We start from the raw sequence: 24,696 nt of genomic DNA, 5'->3' as shown, positions 1-24,696 counted from the left end.
AATGTAGTGAATGCGAGGAGTTCTTTGACGGTCGGACAATCACGTCCTTTTCACAAAGATGTTGCTCTCATAGACACAACTGGAAAAGTACGATTACAGATTATGTTAATGATAAAGCACACTTAAACTTCACTACGCCAAAAAACACACAAGATCGAAAAAATTTCTAACGAGGCTTTTTTAATTATTTTACACCACTAAAAACCAAAAGGACTAACAGACTGCAAACAACAATAAATATAAACAAAACAATATTAGGCTTTACAGATAATTTAAGTAAACTTATTCAACATTCTTTATGATTTTAAAGTTTTTTGCCTATACTTTTAATAATTATTTTTTTCGATTTTAAACTATAACCAACAATAAGCTTTATTATTTCTATTGATTTTCAAGGGTTTCAGTCATATATTTCAAAATATATTAACACGTTTAAGTCAAAATTAAAGTTTCGTTTTAGTCCTTAGTCTTTGATTTTACTTTTGTTTTAACTGTTTGCTTTTTAAATCATAGAAAACAAACAAGCTTTATTATTTCTATTGTTTTACGGATAATTAGTTAAAGTAAACTTAACAATTTTTGACTGTACATTTTAAAATATCTTATTACGTTAAAGTCAAAATCTACTAATATAAGTTTCATTTAGTTTTGTCTTTGATTTACTTTTATTTTGACATTTAGGTAAAAACTAGAAACAACAGTATGCTTTATTGTTTCTAACAGTTTTCAAAGTTTTGAAGTCATACATTGTAAACCAATTATTTAAAATGCAAGCTTCACTTTTAATTTTTATAGCTACGTCAAACTATGTTATTTTTAATAACTTTTCTACATGTATAAATTCTGTGTTCCTTTAGTTTGTATGATACACTGATTTTATACACTTAATGGCAAAAACATGTTAGAAATATAAAACACGTCTGTTTAAAAAGTACAATTCTATAACAGGCTAATAAATATAGAAGTATTTGTCAAAAACAACTTATATAGTTTACACATAACACATATATTATAAAATAAATTAATACAACTTACCGAATTTCTGGTTTATTAGAAAGATCTAAAAATTATGAATGCAAAGCAAGAAATGTCAAATTGTTTACAAAATATAAAAGAACTAGGATAATCGAAAAAGTAGAGTATAGTCAACCTCCAAAAAAAGTAAAAAAATAATTAATTAGAAATATAGGGCAGGAAAACTGAAGAAGAGCCAAATAAAAAATATTGAAATACAGTTTATAATGCCAGAAAATAAAAGTTTTATGTCATGAGTGTTTTAAAAACAATGTTTAACAAGAAAAAAAAGTTTAATAGTTTTAAAAGTAGTTCCTTTGTTTTTCAGATACTTATGTAAGAAATACACTTAGATAGATAAAAGGTAATCAGATACACACTTATCTAAAATAAATTATTATTTTAGAAGTTAAGAAATTAGAAGTATAAAAAGAAGTATTAAGAAATTGTATAATTCTTCAAACTCTACAAAAAATAATAAATTGCTATCTATGAAAGCTAGAAAAACTTTGAAGATTTATTTTTCGTAAATATAATTTAAATTCTAAAACAGAAATTTACATAATACTAAACCAAAATTAATACTTAATGACTTATCAAAATTTACAATGAATTAACAAATATTCTATATTTTTCTAAAAAAATTAGTAAGAACTGTAGCTTTATACATTATGATTTAACAAAATGTACATGTAATAAATTTTTTTTTTTTTTAAACAAACTAAAAATTCTTACTTGTCATATATTTAAAACATTTATTAAATTATTATTACGTATAGTGAGCAATTCGATAAAAAAAAAATTATATCATGACTTGCAGAATTAGCATAGGGCCAAACTTTTTTTTTACTACAATAACTAGTTTAAACTAAAAGCAAGTACACATTAAAGTAAATCTCTTTAGAAAAACTTTTAATTATTTTGAAAAGGAAAACAATATAACTTAAAGACTACTAGCTTTCTTCATAAACTATAACAGAATAATTTTGCCTTTTAATTAGTCGTTGCTTCTCATGTGCGAGTGATTGAAGAAGATCATTGTTTCTAAAAGAATACCGCACTTTAATTAAAAAAACAATCGATATTATGATCCACAAGATCCAACAAATCCAGCTTAATACCTAAATGAAACCACAAAAATAATGGTAAAATATCGAATTTTTCTTTAAACTGCTTCGTATTTATAAAAATCAGCCTTTATTTTAAAATAAGTTAAAATTATTTCAGATTTATAATATACCAATATACGTACGAAGTGTATATAAATAAGTTATATAAAATGCATATTTAATTTTTTTAATTATTTTCAAAAATATTAGTATTTGTGTTACACTCTTTTGAAAAAAATAAACATACAAACAGAAAAAAAATGTTAAAATACTTTTAAGCACTTAATGCAAACATACTTCATAGGTTTTCATTGAATAGTAATTTGAAGAAAAGTATCCAGAACTGTAGAAATATTTTATGTAACAGTTATATTAATTTTAAGTGCAGCTTAAGTTTATAAGCAGATAAGTTGATTTATTCCTATACAAACAAAATTAATTTCCTTACTTGTAACTCCTAGAATTTTCTTAATCAAGCTTTTTGATAACAAAGAAATTGCTGGCTAAATGTTAAGTATTACGTTCTACAACTTCAACAAAAATAAAGAGAATAAAAAAAATAGTAGACTTTAATAACCTTTTTTAACTGCAATAACTTTTATTTTCAGCGTTTAGTCACGGTTGCCACGCAAAATTTTGTGATTTAGCTGGACTTTCAGGATAAAAAAAAATTAGCCTGACTTTTACGCATTTGGAGAACCCACTTTCAGAAATTACGCATTTTGAATACGCATACTTTGACAAATACGCATCTATATTATGCTATTTTATGAAATACGCATTTTAGTATGCACTTACTTTTTTTTCTTATTTAGTAAGCATTTTTGAATCAAAATGAAACAAATCTGTCAGGTTTCTTTACAACACCGGCAATTCTTAGCTACAAACTTTTTATTGAGTAGCTGCTGGGTTTAGAATGTGTACTTCAGCGGAAAACAACTGCAATTAGTACTTATTGGAATGCAAAAGTATATAATATTAACGTAATTATAAAATTTTTTGCACTAAACTAAGTATACTTTTTTCTCACTGATAGATATACTTAAATCTTTGCTAATAATCTCTTAGTTCACAAATGTGAAGTAAATTACTGGCAAGGAAACTGTTATCAAATACTTAAACTAAATCATATTAATTCCTGAAAATTAAAAAAATTTCAATTAATTCTTTTTAAAATTATATCGTGATGTATACTAAAAAAAGCCATGATAAAATGTTTAAATAAACCTTACAAAAATAAATAAAAATAAAAAAACAACATGCAATAAAATTTTAACTATAATTAATATATATTATAAATAATTATTATGAAACCTTTAAAAAACAAAAAATAAGTAAAAAATCTGATTTTACTTATTTTCCAAATTAAAATAGTTTGGTTTTGGTACTGGTTTTAATTAAAAAGTTTAAACATAACTGACTCATTTTCGAAAAAAGTTTATTTATTAATTTCGTTTAGCTCTCTTCAGAATAACATTGCTAAAAACTATGAATATTGTAGAGTATTTTTAGTTATATATAATGAATTTGAAAAGTCTAACAAAAAATAGTTACGTCATAAAGTATAAAAGTCTGTTTAGAAAAAGTTTGAAAAATAGAATAGAGCTGTACTGAACTAACTTAAAGTAATTTATAAGACAAAATTGCTAAAACAAAAACATTTAAAATAGTAGAAATTTTTACCTTAAACTAAATTAAATAAAAAGCACATTAAAAAATACGACATTGGCAATTTTATTCTGACTTTGGAAGGGATTATTTTTTTTACCACTTAAAGGCTTTGGAAATAAAGGAATTTATTATCAAGTATTCAAAACATTGATTTAGTTATTAGTAGTGATGTACCGGACCCACAATTTTGGGTCCGGCCGGACCCGGACTTTTTTTTCAAACTAGAATCCGGCCGGAACCGGATCCGGACTTTTTTTTCAAATTAGAATCCGGCCGGAACCGGATCCGGACTTTTTTTTCAAACTAGAGTCCGGCCGGAACCGGATCCGGACTTTTTTTTTAAATTAGTATCCGGCCGGATCCGGATATCAGACAAAAATGGCAATATCTGGCCGGACCCGGATAGTGAGTCCGTTACATCACTAGAATAAACTAGCCTCAGTCAGAATGAGGTTTTTAAAAACTGAAAAAAATAAACTTTAATTTAATATAATTAGAACAGCTAGCCACAAGGTTTATAAATTTAGGTGTTATTTACAATTAAAAATCTGAAATCAAATTCTTGAACAAAATACACTAGAAAATTACAAAATATTGAAAACTGGATCAGCTCAAACTCATTCAAAATCTAAAAGAAAACTAACCTGAGTTTTTATAAAAAACTACACTAGCCTGAGGCAGTCCAAGATTTTCTAAAATTCCCAAAAATTTTCAAACTTTCAGGGTTGTCACTGTTTAAGTCAATAAAACTAGCTAGAGTGAGTATAAACAAGCCTGAGTCAGAATGAGGCTTTTTAAAACTGAAAAAATTACTTAAGTCTAATAATCAGTAGAACAGCTAGCAAAGGTTGACAATTTGGTAGTAAAGTTGTGGACCGATTGTGGTACACTTAACTTATTAGCACTACCGATCATAATTAAATCCTACCTTATTTACTTAATATCTAACAAATACTAAATTCTAACTGAGACTACTTTCTATAATTAGACACGACAGTTTTGAATGATGAATCTTTTATATAAAACACAACAAGAAATACTAGCATATACAAAGTTATTAATTACTTTGGTAACACTTTAAAAACTGGAAGCTATTTAAATCTATATCAAAAGACTTAAAACAAACAACTAAAAATTAAATAAAACTTTTTGTAAACAAGAAACTGTAAAATTTTAATAAACTACTAAACTATAAACCTGGCTTAAATATTTAAACAATTAAACACCTGTTGAAATATTTAATTTTAAAACAAAACACTACTTACAATAAGCATTCACAAAAACGTTCAAAATATTTTGTTGCTTCAAGCTACACACCAAACTAACTAACTGCTTACATATAAACTGCCTGTCATGTTCCGATGTTTTGTTTCATCAGTATTTAGTTTGAAACATTTCGTCATATGATTCTCATTGGCTCGTACATTCAACCGTATTAACTCTAAATATTCTCTGAGCTGAACTTAAAACAATAAATAATGCAAGTATTCATTCAAAAGTTTTCAATTTTACAACATATGTAAAGAGTTGCATTTCATTAAATGTTTATTTTATAGTTTAAATGTAAACAAATGTAAATTAGTCACGTGTACAAAATAAGCCTATCACGGTAGGTGTTAAATTTTAACTGACGAAAATGACTCTTAGTAATTTACACAAGTAAAATACTTTTCAGTATGCTCTTTTTTACTAACTAGATCCGGACTTTTTTTTTCAAATTAGAATCCGGCCGGAACCGGACCCGGACTTTTTTTTCAAATAAGAATCCGGCCGGAACCGGATCCGGACTTTTTTTTCAAATTAGAATCCGGCCGGATCCGGATATCAGACAAAAATGGCAATATCCGGCCGGACCCGGATAGTGAGTCCGGTACATCACTAGTTATTAGTTAGTTGATCGATTTGTTAAAAACTAGTTGAATAATTAAAAACAAACACATTGATCAGAAAAAGATAGAGTTGTTTTGTTTGTTGTTGGTAAATTGTTTCGGTTTTTAAATCTATTAAAGGTTTGTTTAAAGTTTATTGAAAGTGTTTAAATCTTTACTTCCTATATATTTAGTTTATTCCCTGTATTTACCATTCGCAACGATATTTTTTAGTTTTGGTGAGTAATAGTGAGTTTTGACATATTTGAAATATACAAACCGAGGGTTAGAATCCATCCCGAATTTTATAAACTTGAACTGAAAAAATATGACATTTTGTTATTTTGACTTTAAAAATGACATTTAGCTTTTTTTATCTTAAAAATGTGCTTTAGCCTGACTTCTTCCGAAAAAAAAATGATACAGCCTGATGAGTGGCAACTTTAAAAACTACTTTACTGTATTATAAAATCATTGACTGGAAACTTAGTGGTATATTGTTTCCTACAGACTAAGTTACTTAAAAATTATACATAGATTATCTTTTCGCAGACTTTGCAAGTAAATAAGTTGGGTGCACGACTATTCAAATTCGGACAATTCAAATTCCGACAATTCAAATTCTTAAAAAAAAATTGAAAGGGCCACAACTAAAAAAGTAATGTATATTTGTCAAATATAAAAAAATACATATGTAAGTCCTATTAATATCTTCAAGCAATTTTTTTCTTTTTGCAAAACATTGAATACTTTTTGGTATATGGTTTAAATAAAGTAAAAAACATAGTTATTTTTAGTAGTTTTAAAATATCTTAAAAAGTATTTAAGATTTTGCAAAAAAATAAAAAGTGGCTTGTAGATATTAATAAGGTCTACATAAGCATTTTTTATTTTTCTCAAATTTCAATTATTTTTTGAGATATAGTCTTCTAATTATTTTTTTAAGAATTTGAATTGTCGGAATTTGAATTGTCCGAATTTGAATTGTCATGTAACCAAATAAGTTTATTTTTAACTCTTAAATAATCGCTTATATTTCAAAAGTTACTTTGAATTTAATTATAAATGGAAAAAACAACTGGTAGCTTAGCTATTTTTATAGAAAAAATAATTAAAAAACAAATATCAAATATAATAAATAATATCAGTTGCAAAACTGTAATCACCTATGTTAGTTATGCTTTATTTAGAATTATATCTTTTATGTGACTTGTTTAAATAACACAATAGGTTTTTTCAATGTATAGGGAAGTAATATTTTTTATCTGCTTGATATCTTATAACTTAGGCCTTTGATAAAAGTTCAACTAATAAATAGTTAAATCTAGTTAAAATTTAAAAAAAAAAATACTTACTTTTGTTCACAGTCATGGAAATTTTTGCAAGTAGAATTAATACCATCACTTATAAGTATGCAGGATACTAGAACAAAAACACTTATAAATACATTTGCTATCAGCATAAGGAATGTGGAAAACGATGTTCTAATAAAAAAAACTTCAGTTACTATTTATAAACATAAACAGTTAAAATTTCATCAACTTGATGGTTTTGTTTAACACTATAAATAAATATTTAGTTTTACTAAGACATAGTAAAAAAAAATTATTTGTTGTTAAAAAATAGTTACGTACCACATTGTATTGTAATTAGTTATCTAATATTATTATCTTTTAATCTTCGATTATTTATAAATAAAAAAATTACTTAAATAAGGAATCTTGTTTCATGAACTATTTTTACATGAACAAATGAGACATTAGTTTAATGATGAGACATTACGTAATTTATAGGTCATCATTTCAAGGATGACATATCAGATAAAAGATAAGACAATAACTTATTTAAAGTAAATTGCATGACTGTTAAGTAATTGATTAGTTGGTGGATCATTTAAATTAAGTATTTAATGAATCAAAAGAGATCATTGACGTTAAAAAAAGTAATGTTCGAGTTTGTGATTTTAAAAAACAGATTTTTCTCAGACCAGATTGATCAGAGGTAAAGTTTGGGCATCTTCCTTATATGCAGTAACCCTGCAACTGTTACCAGACTGCTGCACCAGTAACACTTACAGGCTATTAAGAACTATAAACCATTGATATAGAATTCAGGAATGCCTAACCAGAGAGTAGGGGAGCTAAAACCTCTTTATGTTGGTGATAATTATCTACTACAGAATCAGAGCAGTGCACATCTACGAAAATGGGACATGAATGCTGTGATAATGGGGTGCTACCACACAATAAATTTATACTCAGAATTGATAGTTCACAGAGACTCACTTTGCGAAACATCAAAAGGTTGACAATATCTTGTAAACCAGAATTGATTTAATACGCTCCGTGGTAGTTATAAAAGTCTACGTGGTCATAAATTTTTATGGTCTTCTGAACAGATTTGATGACCATTCAAGTAAACTAATTGCATGCCAAATAGAGGAAAATTATTGCTTTTACTAGTACTAAACAAATAAAAGGCCTCCATAATCAAAATATGTACTTAGAAAAGATTTAAAAAAACATAACTAACAATAAAAGCACAATAAAACTAAGAACAACAGACAATACAAAACAAAAAATCATTTTTTGTGAAATAACATTTTGAAAATGGTATGACTAAAGTTAATTCATTTAATACGTCACAATATGTTAACTTGTAAACTTTTAGAAAATTTTCCGTCAAACTTAAATTGCTTTGACAACTGACACTATTTTTGTTGAAACAGCTGTCAGCAATGTTGACCTTTTTTAGTAAACAAATATATATAAATATTTTCAATTTTATATTATCAATAGCTAAAAAATTGTTGTATGTGACAACTAAATTTTAAATTACATTTAGAGTGTAAAATAACATTAATCATTCTGAAAAAAAAAACTTGAGTTAATAGGTTATTAATTTCCATACACTACTTTAAGATTATCTATAGCCTCATTAAACTTTCTTTATTAAATACAACATTGACTCTTTTACAAGAGTTTCAAGTATAAGTTTAAAGTAACTTTTCATAGAACATAAACATTTGAATCAAATTTTTAGAAACATTTAATTAAAAAATTTTTTTTTACAAATGTATAGACCAAAATTTTAATTTATAAGTTTATTTTTCAAAATTTTAAACTTAATAAAACTCTTCCACCCTCTTTTTTATTTTTAAAACTAGAATCTTCCAAATTAAGAGAATAAATTTATATTGTAATAAAATAAAAATAGGCTTGTATATTTTTCTGCCTTTTGCTCAAAAATATTGTCAGTAATTAGTATACAATTTTACATGACTTAAACTTTTTTAAAGATTTATTTCTTAATTTAAACTAAAAGCGAATAAGAAAACAAATTTTAAAAAAACACATTTTTTCTACCTATTTTAACAAATTCAGCCTAATGTTCTTGACGTGTACAACCTCTAGTAATTTCATTTAACTTGAACTATTTAAGAAAATGTTCTGAAAATTTTTAAGGTAAATAGTAGGTAAGAATAGAATGTACACCTACAAATAGTAGGTAATAGTTTAATAAAGTTTGAAATTTCCAAAAAACAAATGAAAAAATTGTGGTTCATAAGTTTGTTTCAAAATTTTATGGTAACCTAATTATAACTTATAAGCTAAACTCAACTTTTGGACTCAAAAATGTTGCGTTTTAGTTAATGATTCATAGTTTAATTAATAAGTCAATGTTATTTTTTGTAAAATAATTTCCTATAACCTTAAATTTTTGAATTTGTTGTATAAACTAAATATGTTTTGGTAAAGTTGTCAACAAATTCACTCTTGAAAAATGTTATAACTCAATCTTAATTGGGGTTAAACAAGCTTGTTGATTTATCATACAGGCATTTTGTTTATAAAAAGATAATGCTAAAAAGGAACACAAAACAGTAGAAAACTATACAATATAAACTAAGAAAAATTAAATTAGTTCCATTTCATTTTATTTGTTATAGAAACTTAGGGGTAGGGAGTTCTTGGGTTATGCTTGCTGGACTTATTTTGACTTGCTGGACTTATTTTGGCTAGATTAAAAAGAATTAAAAAAAAAATACCCAAAAAAACTGATTTTTACCCAAAAAATCACATATTTGATGATTTTTGACCTTAAAAGTAATAAAGTCACTTATACATGTCCTAGAATTATAATTTATGTCTTCAAGGAAAGCTTATACTTTTAGAGATACATTTAAGGACATTTTAACTGCTTTTGATGTATTATGACTTTATTCTTTGAGGTCATTTTTTTTTGCCTTTTAGGACAACCAAAATATTGTCAGGCTTGTTGTTGAAACTTATAAGAGGTTGGCCTGAGCTATTAGTATCTCTTCCCAAGAATCAGTTAAGGGCATAGGGGAGGGGGGGGGGTAACACGTGGTTTTTTACAATTTTACCTTATTTTATATAGTTTTTACTAAGCTACAACATGCTTTTTATGGATTTTAATAATTTAAAATAGTTTTTAAGATACAGCCGGTCAAAGTCGGAGGCAACAATAGGTTCCTTATGAGAGGCGCAAACTAAAACAGAAAATAACTAGAAATCACTAAAAATCTATATCCTCCTACGTTTTTTGAGATAACTACCTCAAATTTTAAGGAAATTTTGCTTGCAATATTTAAAAAATTCTATTGGAACAAAATTTAAAAAATATATATACATATAACAAAAACTTTTTTTTTGTTTAGTTTTCAAATAATTTTTTTTAATAATATTTTTAAATTTCGATCTGAAAAATTTTTCTAAATATATCAAGGAACACTTCCTCAAATTTTGAAGTAGTTATCTCAAAAGACTTAGGAGAAGATAGGTTTTTAGTGAAATAGTCTATTATTGCCGTTTTAGTTTGCACCTCCCATAAGGAACCTATTGTTGCCTCTGACTTTGACCAGCTACATCTCAAAAATTATTTTGAATTTTAAAAATCTGTAATAAGCATCTTGTAGCTTAGTAAAATCTCTATAAAATAAAATCGAATTGTGAAAAATATGTTTTACCTCCCTATGCCCTTAAACCTGTTTAGCTTTAGCAAAATACAACTTCAATCATGACAGATTCAGTTAAAAAAAAAATTAACATTTGGGGAGGAGTATTCTAAAGTTTTAAAATCAAAACTTCCACCTCCAACTCATTTGTAATGCAAACCCATCCAGTGGAGGCCTTTGATCGTTCTAACTTGACAGTATTGGCTGAAATAGAATCCAATATAGACTTTTATAAAGCTTCAAGATTTAAATCTATCAGTTGAACCACTTTTGTGAGGAAAAAAAATAGTGAGTGTGCAATTTTATCCATCAAGCAGATATCTTTGATTCCATTCTAAACAGAGAGAACCAAGTTAATTGCCTTGCAATTTATCACAAAGGCAGGTTTACTAAACTTGGGTATTCTGCTACATCTATTTTGCAAAGCCTCCTGTTTATTTGCATGCTCATAAATGAAACACATCTAAGCAACCAGCATGTGGAAGTTGTCAAACTACTGCTTGACTCAGAATTTAGCTCAACAAGACTTTCTCAAAGTATTTCTTAAGCAGTATGAAGATCACAGCATTGGAATAACAAACACTTTTGATGCCTATGTAGTATATTATCTACATATTGTTGTTAAGGCCAATTTCTGAGTTGTGTTGTGTATAAGTATTTACCTAACTTTCATTATGTTTTGTTTTACAGATTTATCATATTGTAATTAGTTGGTAAATAAACTTAAACAAGAAAGATATTTATTTATGATAAAATGTTTATCAATTGAATTGAATCAACAATGCCTGTGATTAAATGCCCACTGAGGAGTTGCACATATGAAACACCAGATGTCAATGCTTCTGTAGCTGCCTCTTTGCTTATCATACACAACAATGTCTATATTAATGCAATTTCTTTAAAACCAAAGCCTCCAAAGATGGACCGTCCTTGAATAAGGAGAGACTGCAATGAAGTAGGTTGGAACATATTTGTGCAAAAATGGACTATGTTTATAGACAGCAGAGATGACAGAGACAAAATAATTTTGTCAACTGTACCAGTGCTGTGAGGAAGATCTAGGCCAGGGGTCGGCAAACTGCGGCCCGCGGGCCAACTGTGGCCCTCAAAGGGTAAATCTGTGGCCCGCGAGCACGTTTAGTTTTTGAATGGAATGCGGCCCGCGGAAGAAACTTTTGTGGCCCGCAAGCATGTAAATGTGGCCCGCTGAACAAAAAAAATATTTTAAGCTAAACTTAATTTGGCTTTTTGTTTAATTTTATTAGTTTCGTTTAAGTCCCTGTTTGACATTTTAAAACAATTAAAAATTTTTACAGTATTAGCTTAAAGATGTAAAAAATTTAGATTAGCATTCCACCAGGTTTTTTTTCAGTTTTATCATAATTTTTTTCTTACAACAGCAAGTTTAGATGTTGTTTACATGTTTTTTAAAACTAAGTTTCTTTTATAGATATTTTATTACTAAAAGTTATCCTTGAGTGGGCACAAAAACATTTAATATTACATATTAGTAAAAAAAAAGGTTTATTTTATTTTTACACATTTTGATTTTTTTAAAGTTTTTTTAGCACTTTAAATAAATTCCTATGCACACAAATTACAAAGATGCTCATATTTTAATCGGCATACTGACAATTTCTACTAAGATCATTTCCCACCCAATCAAATTCTAACCGCGCAGAATTCCCACTCGAAAATATTTTTAACTTTCTTAATTTTTTTTTTCTAATATTTTTTTTTTTTCTATTAATTTATGTTTTACTATCACTGTTAACCCTAACCCTTTGTTAGTAAGCGGTTCTTGGATTGGATCGGGTGGGAAATGAGCGGTTCCCATTTTAAAACACTATAAAATTATTTAAAACTTAAACTAGATTAAGTTTAGTTAATTCATAATTTTCTAAAATTATTGTTTATACATGTAGTATCTAGGTCTGTTAAGACACATTTAAAACAATACATTATATAAATTAAAATATTTTTTGATAGGTATACATTACAATATACAAAACAATGTTTTTTTGACAAACTATGTTAATTTTTATGCACTAATATACAGAGTTACTGTTTATTTAATACAAACTAAATTTAAGGTTGGTAAATTTGTAAGGTTTGTAGATTGTTAATCAAAGTAGTTTAAATTCAAGCAAATAAACATTGCCACACACTTCGACTATGACTATCTGTAAATTTCAAATCTCAAGTCAATTTAGTCATTTTTTCAGTTTTTAGTTGAAATAAATATTTGTTTACTAAAATATTAGTCTAGTTTTTGGTCATTTAGGCTGGCGAGTTTTCTTCATGAGTGGCAAATTAAATTTATGATGTATGTTTTATTCAATTTACAGTGTTGGTTTGAATAATATATAATAAACTTTAAGTCTTGCAGCTGATAAAATTTTAAATTTTATATGTATAGTTGTATACATATAGGTGTGACCAATTAGTGTTGCTAAAAAAACTTAAATCCCGGAAAAGCTTGGAATTTGAACATTTATGATTAATAGTTCTGGAAAAACCTTGAATTTGAGAACTTATGAAAAAAACCGGAATTTTATACAATTTTTACGTGCCAAGTAATGAAATTTCAATTTGACATAAAAAATTACTATATAGATACAATTTTTAAACACACTAAAAGTAGCTTAACAGTATCTATTTAGTATTGCTATATTACTAAAGACAGTTTTTTATTACATATAATTTAATTTTATACCAAAAAAAAGGAGAAGAAAATTATACTTTTATAAACTTTATGTAAGTGCATTGCATCTTTGCTTTTAAAACGCCTTCACCTATTGTTGTGCATTGGAACTTAACTTAGAATCTTTTCTAAAAATCAAAGTCAGTAAAAACACCTCTACTAAAAACTCTCAGTTGAGCAGTAGATGTTGTACCTGTTCTCTTATCTTAACAGATTGATTAAAGTTCTTATTTGATTTATGCTGCTTTATAATCGTCAGAGACTTAATAAACACGACTTATTGTTATCATTGAAGAAAAGAACAAAAATATTTTACTACCGCCAACATAAATTCTTCAAAAGTTCTAATCGGTATCTTCTTTTATAATATAATTTGTTTTTATTTATATTCCAGTGAAGTTACTTCACTAGGATCTTTTGTTAGCAAACAATTAAAACTATATTTTGAACAGTTATCTTCTTTTTAGTAATTATTTTTGCTACTTTATGACTTGCCTTAACAGTTTTTTCTGATCAGTATGTAGTTACTAAGAATATAATAATTTGCTTTGTTGAAACTGACTTTAGTCATTTGTTTTTTATTTTGTTTCTTGCAATAACTCCTAACTAATGTTTTTTACTTTTTAAAGCTCGTCTTATATTTCACATTTACTCTTTAAATACAACATCTTTAATTCAGATAAAGAATTACTATAATGTTTAATAAAAGTTAAGTTTTTCTACTTTATTTCTGGCTTAATGTTAAAAATGTTTAAGAAACGTAATTGTCCATCCAAGCTGACTTATGACATTATTTTTGTTATATATTTATTTCACCTTAGTATTTTTGATATTTCTTTATTTTGTGACTTTATTTTAAAAAGGGCTGCCAAACATACAGTCAGTTGAAAATTTGATAAATTCAAACTAGGTTAAACCTGTTTGAGACATTTAAAAGAAACTCAGGTAAGCTTTTATTTCAAACACTTTAAATAAATCTTCGAATACTCAGAACATTATTTATGACTTTAGTGTAGTTTACTAACTGTAAATTTTTCTGGCCTACCTATACATTGTGTAGTTTTAATACTGATGATGTTTTAGTTAGGTATCTGAGCTTGATTAGTTGCAAGTTTTTGCACTTTTTTTTTAAAGTGGAAACCATGTTAAAAGCTAATTAATTACTAATAAGGTACTTTATTAGAGTATTCGAGCATTAATTATGTTACAAAAAGTACACAGTTAATTAAGACTTAAGTATATTTGTCAAAGTAAATGTTACTCCAATAAATATTTATTATTAAAATAGGCATTCTATATGTAGCTAAATATCATTAAAATTAATAAAGTGAACAAAAGTAAAACTTTCTTTAATGTGACTAAAACTAAAACCAAAAAATTATTCAAATGTCACTAAAACTAAAAATGCGGTCTGCGAAGATTTTGGAAACTTGAAATTTGGCCCGCGAGCACCAATTGCCTGCTGACCCCCGATCTAGGCGATGCTATTTTAAATTGACATACAGACATAGTAAATTTAAGTGAGTGATAGCTTTTAGGCATGATCAAGCAGCTAGCAGTTATTCCTATTTCAGTTGTTGTCCAACGGTCAGACTTTCTTAGTACAAGACAGGATTTGACTGAAAACACCAGATCGTATGCTGCCCGTTTAAAACAAAAAGCCAGTACATGCTCTTACATGTATATGAACCTGCCCAAAAGATGGCTGTAATCAAGTAATAAACTTCACATACATAACCCTAAAAGATGCTATGGTGACTGGTCTAGTAAATGTAGATATCCGTAAAGAGGTGCTATAGTACGGGAAAATCTAGATGAAAAAAATGTCAATTAGACAATCAGTTTTATTGAAGCAAAAGAGATGGCACGTGATGCAATCTCAAAAACCTCTGTTATGAAATCAGTTTTCTCATAAAATTTCTTAAAGAAAACCACACAAAAACCAAGTGGTAAAATAACTTGTAGCATATGTAATAAAAAAGTCTATCAAAGCGACAACAAATATGCTGATGAGTCAAATGCACTTCTAGTTGATAGATTGTATACACAAAAATTTGATAGTCTTTGTAGCTAAAGTCTTAGAAAAAATATGTTCGAGCTAAAAAAAATCAAAGAAGAAAAAGGATGTACAGGGACAGAAAAACATACCTCCACACACTGGATGGAGACAAAAACCTTACCAATCCCTAAGTAATCCTTGACTACCTTTATTGAACCATTGATTTTTAAAGTTCACTTTGAATCGATTGTCTGTGATTATTTCTATTACAAAAGTTGGTACAACTTTGTACCTGCTGACAGACTTTCAGGTTGAACAGAACAAAAAAAATCAAATTAGGTACAAAAAGTCTGTAAAGCTTTGTATTATATTTTTGTCACTTTTGGTGTTCCAGTTTAAGTATCTTAAGTTAGTGTTCCAGAGTTTTATGCAAAAGTTACCAAGGATTTTCGAAAACAGTTAGGATACACTATCATATTTCATCTGAATATCATCATATGTCAAACGGTAGAGCAAAACTAGCAGTAAAGGCCACTAAGCAATTATCAATAAAGAACGTTGGTCCAAATGGTGAACTACAAAACAGCAGAATAGTACAAGCTTTACTAACCCAGAGAAATACGCCTGATCGGGATGCAAACTATCCCCTGCACAGATTCTTTTGGGACGAAATTTACAGAACACATTACCTTACAGAAAGAGTGTTATGACTTACAACTACCTGCCAATTTCAAAAATGTGACGTGATGTATGGAATTTAAAGAAAAAACCTCTTAAGCGTCATTATATTAAACTACTTTAAAGTTTAAGTGAGTGCACAAAATCATTGCTACCACTGAATTGCAGTGATCATGCCATGATACTAAACCAAACAGGTAACTTTTCCTACAAATGAGCGAAAAATGGAATAGAAGTGGAACTAAAAGACTACCATCAATATGTTGTCAAGATTGAAGGATCAGGTTGCTTATTTGTTCGAAATCGCAAGTTTCTAACAATATTTAACCCTCCTGGTTGCAAATCTCTAAGCAGTATCTCTTATCTGAAAATAGTAAACATACCACTGCAGAAGTCTGTCTCTTCTGCTAATGAGAAAACAGATTTCAAGGAAAATTTTCACTCCCAGAAGGTAATAAGTGACAAAGCAGGAGATAACTATGGCAAGATTTGCAACGCAAAACCAGCTACCTTCCTTTAACCTAAGGACTCAAATTGCATAGGTGCAAGCCAATGCTCTACAAATCAGAGAAATGGTGTATTGTCTCGTTTGGATCCTTTACCTGGAAGAAATTTTGTTGACAATGGCATGTGGCCAAAGAATCAACTGTGTTGTTCTGGTCGTGTAAGAACCTAGAGAAGGATCAAAATTGAGAAGGAGATGATGTCAAAATCCGTACCTATAAACCTGTTTAGAGTGCAGTTTAAAATTTCTTATTTAAGTGTAAACTAATTTAATTGTAACATTTCAGTGATTTTTGAGTTAAGTTTTGTTGATTTTTAGAACTGAAAAATGTTTTAAGTTTACAACTTATTCATAATAATTTTATTTTGCTAGCTGAATGTATTGTTTTATCTCCTTTTTTGATAAAATCTGGGGGAGATGTATAAGTATTTACCTAGCTTTTATTACGTTTTGTTTTACAGATTTTTTCATTTTTGTAATTAATTTGTTAATAATTACAATAAAAACAAATTGTACAGTAATCTTCATTTATTGTTGAAATATATGTTTCTGTGTGTTAACGAATCAACACACTTCAACTGGGTTCTGTAAAAAAATAATTACTGTAATAAAAGAATAGAAGCGTAGAATAAAGTAGGTATATACATGTTTTCATTAAAATAAAATATTTTCTACAAATAGTAGTTTTTAATAGGTAAAATACTTAACATTAAATCCGACTGTTATAAAACTATATAATATTTGTGATTATTAAGTCTAAAATGAAGTAAAGTAAACTAAAATAGACAACAAAACACTAAATAATAATGTAAACAAACAACTCACGTTAATGGAAAGGAAACTGATTCAAATTAATAAATGAACAAAATACATTCATTACATCTAATAATTACGTCACAATATAAATGAGGTTATTTCAACTATCTAGTTAGTATTGCAAAGTATATTAATTTAGTTTTTATGTTTTTAATCTATTTTGAACAAAATAAAACATTAACCATTAGTTAGGGTATCAATAAAATTTAATAAAACTTAACAATGAAAGTCACAGAAACTCGATGTAACATGTATATTATATATTAAGTGTTTGTAATGATTAAATCAAAGTTATATACAATTAGGAAGCAGATTTAGTTCAAATGTAAAATCAAAATTTAAAAAATTAAAATTTAAGAAAACAAAACACAAAAAAAAAAAACTTGTTATTGAGCTTACAAAGTACTGAATGATAATTAAGTTACAGCGACATACATAAAATCACAATGACTTCATAATTATTAAAATAATTGATTGATAAAGTAGCAGTCAATTAACATACTTTGCAATACTAATTAAATAGTTGAAATAACCTCATTTATATTGGGTCGTAATTATTAGATGTAATGAATGTATTTTGTTCATTTATTAATTTGAATCAGTTTTCTTTCCATTAACGTGAGTTGTTTATTTATATTATTATTTATTGTTTTGTTGTATATTTTAGTTTACTTTACTTTATTTTAGACTTAATAATCACAAATATTATATAGTTTTATAACAGTCGGATTTAATATTAAGTATTTTACCTATTATTAACTATTATCTGTAGAAAATATTTTATTTTAATGAAAACATGTATACACCTACTTTATTCTACGCTTCTATTCTTTTATTACAGTAATTATTTTTTTACAGAACCCAGTTGAAGTGTGTTGATTCGTTAACACACAGAAACATATGTTGGTACAATTAAGGAAGATTACTGTACAATTTGTTTTTTTTTATATTCCAGTGAAATTACTTCACTACGATCTTTTGTTAGCAAACGATTAAACCTATATTTTTGAACAGTCAATAACTACGGGTGGGTGTCAGAATGACACAGCGACAAAATGACACGGTGCGTCACTTTGGCACGGTGCGTCACTTTGACACGGAGGGTCACTTTGACACGGCGACAAAATGACACGGTGCGTCACTTTGGCACAGCGACAAAATGACACGGTGGGTCACTCTGGCACGGTGCGTCACTTTGGAACGGAGGGTCACTTTGGCACGGCGACAAAATGACACGGTGCGTCACTTTGGCACAGCGACAAAATGACACGGTGCGTCACTTTGGCACAGAGGGTCACTTTGACACAGCGACAAAACGACACGGTGCGTCACTTTGGCACGGAGGGTCACTTTGGCACAGCGACAAAACGACACGGTGCGTCACTTTGGCACAGCGGCAAAATGACACGGTGCGTCACTTTGGCACAGCGACAAAATGACACGATACGTCACTTTGACACAGCGACAAAATGACACGGTGCGTCACTATAGCATGGATAAACAAACTTATAAGCAAAACTAAACTTTTTCAGTAATATAACTTTTATTGTAAAACTTTGATAGTAATTAGTTAAACAAAAGATTTATTATATTTTTTCCAAACTATAGTAGCTTGATACATTTGAAACTCTATATGATACAATGCTTTAAAATTTAAGTCCAAGTATAAAAACAAAAATATTCTAAGTTTTATCTTTTACGTTTCACAACTTTTCATATTTATGTAATGAATAAAATTTAGTATTTTTTGTTAAATGTTTAATTAATTATTATCAGGAATTGTTATAAAAAAAAACTAAGATTTAATTTTATACAGTGTTATTTCGTTAAATATGTTTAATATTTTAACCTTGTAGTTTGTTTAAACATAAAAGTTTTATTATTACTGTTTTTTAAACGACAAAAGGTTATCGCTCGAAAAATTATACCAAAGAACATTTCAGTTATCGAGTCGTAAATCACATGCTTTAACAATCTATTACGTGCAGTTAAAAATAAATTTTTTTAAAGTTAAGTCCTAAATTTCTTATACTTTAATCTATGCAGTTTTAGTGTTAGGTGCACAATTTTATTTGCGAAAGAGCATTATACTTCTACTTCTAAGTGCACGATATATGTTGCAACTAACAAAAGTCGCATAGAGGCGTAAAAATTTCGATCTTTTAAGTCAAGTGCACAATGATTTTTTGAAGATGTTGCTACTAACGTAAATCGTCAGGAAACGCAGTATTTTAGTTCAAAATTGTCAGCTATTAAGTCGTCAAAAGAGCGCAAGTATCACTTTTTTTAAGCATAAAATCGAAAAATAAGAACCGCATTAGAATTTAGAAAATTACAACAGCAGAAAAGTTGTTTTCGATAACGTCTGAGTTTTAGTTTATAAAACAAATTATCCTCTGTGTTAACACCTACTAGTTTATTGTTTTGAATCGCTGAATGATTGATCTAAAATGTAGATTGTATTTTTTAAATCAGAATGTTGCAGAAGTTTAAAAAATAGGTTTATATGAGTTTTTATCTTTTTAGTCGTAAAATGGCAAGTCATTTTTCAATTTTTATTACTCGTATCAAGTTCTAGTACAAAACTGTGTTTAAGTTTTTCCATTCGAAAGAAATCAAAAACAAATTCCCTTTAACTTTGGCATTCGTATTTTGTTAAAAAAATGGCTGCTTTTGCATCTTTGTAAACTTTGTTTTATACAAATAATTATTTGTCGTTTATTAAGCACAGCTTTTAAGCACACCTTACACCTTGCTACTGCTTAAAAATGAGTATGTTGTTTATAAGTACAACGATGGACAATAGAAGGTATAAACATTACGTGTTTCACTTTATTTTATGAAGTCACAATCAAAAATTCCTGCGGTCTTTGTTTTTAAAGTTAATCGATATGATTGTTGCTGATTCTACAAAACCGGTTAGAAGACAGAAAACCGAAAAGTTTCCTAGAAAAACAAGATCGTTGTCCATACCAGTGAAGATTGAAGTTTCACAACAAATTGTTCCCTCCCTTATTAACCACCGTGTCATTTTGTCGCTAGTTACCCTCCGTGCCAAAGTGACATACCGTGTCGTTTTGTCGCTGTGCCAAAGTGACCCTCCGTGTCAAAGTGACGCACCGTGTCGTTTTGTCGCTGTGCCAAAGTTACCCTCCGTGCCAAAGTGACGCACCGTGTTGTTTTGTCGCTGTGCCAAAGTGACCCTCCGTGTCAAAGTGACGCACCGTGTCGTTTTGTCGCTGTGCCAAAGTGACCCTCTGTGCCAAAGTGACGCACTGTGTCATTTTGTCGCTGTGTCAAAGTGACCCTCTGTGCCAAAGTGACGCACCGTGCCAGAGTGACGCACCGTGCCAGAGTGACGCACCGTGTCATTTTGTCGCTGTGCCAAAGTGACGCACCGTGTCATTTTGTCGCCGTGTCAAAGTGACGCACTGTGCCAGAGTGACCCACCGTGTCATTTTGTCGCTGTGCCAAAGTGACGCACCGTGTCATTTTGTCGCCGTGTCAAAGTGACCCTCCGTGCCAAGGTGACGCACCGTGCCAAGGTGACGCACCGTGCCAAGGTGACGCACTGTGTCATTTTGTCCCTGTGCCAAAGTGACGCACCGTGTCTATTTGACGACCGTGTCATTTTGTCGCTGTGTCATTCTGACCCGCTCCCAATAATTACAACCATGAAAGATATTTATCTTGTTGTAAAATTTTTATAAGATGTGTAAAATTCTAAATGAGACTGCAGCAAAGGTGGGTAGCTGAACAAAAAAAAGCTCAAGCAGTAAAAAAAGAAATTGAAAATGGGAAGAAAAGCGATCAATACGTGCAGAAGCGTCTCAAACTAAGTAAAAGTAAATAAAAGTTGTGGTTGGCCTGTAGTGAGCGAGGAAGAGCTATTTTCTATTTTAAAATCTCATTCTGGTCAAAATAAAATTATTGCTTGTAATGAGTTAATTTACTTTAGATAGTCACATAAATCTAAAGTGTTATACAGTCTAGAAATTTTTCAAGTAAATGGTAATACCCACTAGGAAAGACTTCTTAACTTATGTGGTTTTGTTGCAGAAGATGATGAATGCTCTCTGTGTTCTTTACCAGCAAACGGTGATGCATTAATAATTTTAGAGGCTTCTTCCCCCAACATACAAAAAAATAAAGATATTGTGGTAGGGCGTTATTATGTCACATTAATTAGTAAAGTGTCATCAGACATATGATATATTGCTACTTGTGAAGGTAAAAATGATGATGGGACTTACAAGATGGACCACCTCATGAGAATTCAAAATGAAAAAAATCATAGTGAAAACACCTACTTAAACCTAATTTGATGAATTTGCTTGTAAATTCCATTCCTGATTGTAAAATTGATGGCAAATAGAATGTTTCTAATAAAAGATTTATTACTTTTTCACAGACAAATCATATTTAAATAGATTTTTAAGTAAAACAGATATATTTTACAGAAAGTTAAATTATATTCTTTTTTGTATTTTTATGGATATTATGTTTACCTAATTATTTCAAACAGACAGTCCATTAGATTTTATCAATCATGTGACAGTTATTTAATTCTATTATTTTTATAAGTGTCAGTCATTTTGAAGTAATATTAAGTGTTAATACTAATTAATACAGTGCAATGTTTTTTTTATTTTGCAATGTTCTTTATTTCTTTATTATAATCTTTATTTTGCCATCATTAACTTAATGTTTAATGCAATACAAAATTATCTTGCCTATTATAAATTATAACTCTTTAATATTTTGTTTTGTTTTTGTAATGGAAATTGAAAAATTTTTCAAGTGTTTTCAAACATTTATCATAAAAAACAATAAATTTTAAATGTACAAACATATTTCTAAGGTACACAAAGTAAAATATGTCATTATCTGTTTATAAGCACAGTCTTAATAAGAGATTTACAAAAGTTGGAGGGTTTTTGAGCTATAAATTTATTTGAATAAGCAAACTTTAGATAAATTGTATTAAATATAAAAAAAGAAAATCTTTATCCGCTTATTGCGTCATAGAGCCACAGTTTTGTACTGAGATTGCTAAAATTTTGATCAAAAAAACAGTACATTTTTTTTGTGTCTTTACACTATATGGTGTCACTGTTTTGGCTTTCAAATTTCAATCACCAAACAAAAAACATAATTTGTAGGTATTTTCACATATCTTTTAACTTTTTCTAAGGATTAATAGAGTGTTTTTAGAATATTGTAAACTTATAGGTATTTATAAGGAAGTGGGAACCCAGTAAATAAGATTAAACAACCAGCTATGCATTTTTTATTTTCCAAAAAGTACCATTTTATAGACAAAATTTGCATATTTTGTTTAATTATGCCGTCATAATACATCAAAATCAGTTATAATGTCTTTAAAGGTATGTCTCAAGTATAAGCTTTCCTTTAAGACATTAAATATAGTTCTAGGACATGTATAAGTGACTTTATTACTCAGGGTTGCCACTCGTTTTTTCTTAATTTTTCCAGGTTTTCAACATTTTATACATGTTTTTAAAAGCACACAGTTTTGGGTCTATTTTAAGTACAAAGTTAAGTTTAAGGTAAGAAACGGTGTTAAATAGTATAAAAACATTGAAAAAATACTGTAAATATGTTTTCTAATAAAAAAAACTTTTGATGATGACAATTTTTTTTTATATGACAGGTCTTTTGAGTCAAATCGAAGTTTTATTACTGAACATGTGAAAATTGTTGATATTTTAAGTTTTTTAAGTGATTTTTGTTCAAAGTTCCAGGTTTTTTCAAAATTTCCCAAATTCCAGATTTTCCAGGTTCTTTTTTGCCTAAATTGTCAAACTCCAGGTTTTTCCGGAATTCCAGGTAAAGTGACAACCCTGATTACTTTAAAAGTCAAAAATCATGAAATATGTGATTTTTGGGTTGAAATTAGTTTTTCGGGCAGTATTTTTTTTTGCAATTTTTTTTAAAATTCTACTTCATAAATCCAAAGCACACCAAATCATATATCCAAATTTGAATTTTACAATATGATTAAAAAAGTGTGCTGTTCTCCTTACCCTAACTAGCCAGAAATTAAAAAAAGGTAGCATAATTTTCTCAAAAAAAAGTCTAAGTAAATCATTCTTAATTTAAAAATTCAAATAAAACTAGATTGAAGTGACCAGAGATACTTTATTTGTTTGAATTTAGCTATTTAGCTTAGTTAGCCTGAGTGTGTGGCAAATGTGATTAATCTACAACTCCATAATTAAAGCACTTTAGTAATACTACTATTTTAATAAAAACAATACTATTTATTTAAAACATTTAAAATATTTAAAAAAACCTGTCTATTTGTTTTCTGATTAGCCAGTAATTGCTCATCATCATGAAAATAGAAATTAATGTTGTAATTATAGAAATAGAAGCAACATATGAACAGACACTATTGCTAGCCTTTAAAATTTCTTGACTAAAATTACTGCTGTTTACTGTAAGTAACATACATTTTTTTAATACTAATAGAAAACTTTAAACTTTTACATAACTTTACTTTTGTATAATTTTTTTTCTGTAAACGTATATAATGTAAATGAAATTTTTAGCTATTAACTTAGTAATTAGAAGTCATTGTAAAGGTCCTGATTGAAAAGTTATAATGGATTATTAAAAAAGATTTTCGATTTATTAAACTAAGAACTCTACAAATAATTCAAGTCTTGTTTATTAAATAAAAATTTAATTAGAATTTTTGATTTAACAACATACAGATCTCAATTAATTAGTTCTTTTGGAATATGTGTAAGGTGCTAGTTTTGATTTATCAACTTAGAGTTTCTAATTTTTATATATTAAAACACTCTGATTAAGAATTAAATTAAAATTTGATAATTTAATTTCATAAAAAAAACGCTCAATTAAATACGAAATTTCGCTAAGTTTTAAGCTTTAATTATACTACTACTTTTCTTGATTAAAGTTTCATTAAAAACATTTATTAACTTAACCTGTACCATATAGAAAGCAGCCTCCATTTGATTCAAGTAAGCTACTTGTAATCATTAACAGAGCAACAAATGAAAACACAAATATAGTGGAGTAGTAAAGTAAAAAACATTTTGGTGAAGGATTCATTTAATTTCCAAACAAAAGTAGTTGTTTACCTCTTTTAACATTTAATTATAGCATGTAATTAATAAATAAGCTGCGGTTTGTCAGCTGATCAACTGTTCTTTAATGCTCAGACTTCAAATAGTTAGTTTTTAACAGTAGTTACAGGCAGCATTTTAGTGAGTGAAGTTAAAAATATAATGAAAAATAACTTTTTTGCTTATTCAGCAAGTATGCAAATCAGACTTACTTTAAGTATACTAGCCATTAAATT

General features: G+C 28.2%; 1 protein-coding gene across 1 annotated transcript; it reads right to left on the bottom strand.

Annotated features, from left to right (window-relative positions):
- Nucleotides 1-1,065: 1,065 nt before the first annotated feature.
- On the bottom strand, nt 1,066-24,492 carry LOC145835599 (transmembrane protein 179-like). The gene is made up of 5 exons (XM_082943267.1): nt 24,320-24,492; nt 23,659-23,803; nt 7,018-7,146; nt 2,421-2,466; nt 1,066-2,135 (listed from the first exon to the last, which is right to left on the bottom strand). The coding sequence occupies exons 1-5, from the start codon at nt 24,444-24,446 to the stop codon at nt 1,968-1,970; spliced, it is 615 nt and encodes a 204-aa protein (XP_082799393.1). The 5' UTR covers nt 24,447-24,492; the 3' UTR covers nt 1,066-1,967.
- Between the last annotated feature and the right edge of the window lie 204 nt (nt 24,493-24,696).

The sequence above is a fragment of the Thalia democratica genome, chromosome 5, assembly GCF_965202585.1.
Source record: "Thalia democratica chromosome 5, ktThaDemo2.hap1.1, whole genome shotgun sequence".
NCBI lineage: Eukaryota > Metazoa > Chordata > Thaliacea > Salpida > Salpidae > Thalia > Thalia democratica.
The sequence above is the reverse complement of the archived record's forward strand: the minus strand, read 5'-3'. Positions and strand labels throughout refer to the sequence as shown.

What these genes read in the sequence shown, in the direction of transcription:
- LOC145835599 (XM_082943267.1), bottom strand. Translation starts at nt 24,446, where the DNA reads ATGAATCCTTCACCAAAATGTTTTTTACTTTACTACTCCACTATATTT. An exon ending in CTGCTTTCTATATGGTACAG is followed by an intron (nt 23,804 to 24,319) that starts GTTAAGTTAATA and finishes TGTTACTTACAG; the next exon opens with TAAACAGCAGTAATTTTAGT. An exon ending in TTCCATGACTGTGAACAAAA is followed by an intron (nt 2,467 to 7,017) that starts GTAAGTATTTTT and finishes ATATTTCTACAG; the next exon opens with TTCTGGATACTTTTCTTCAA.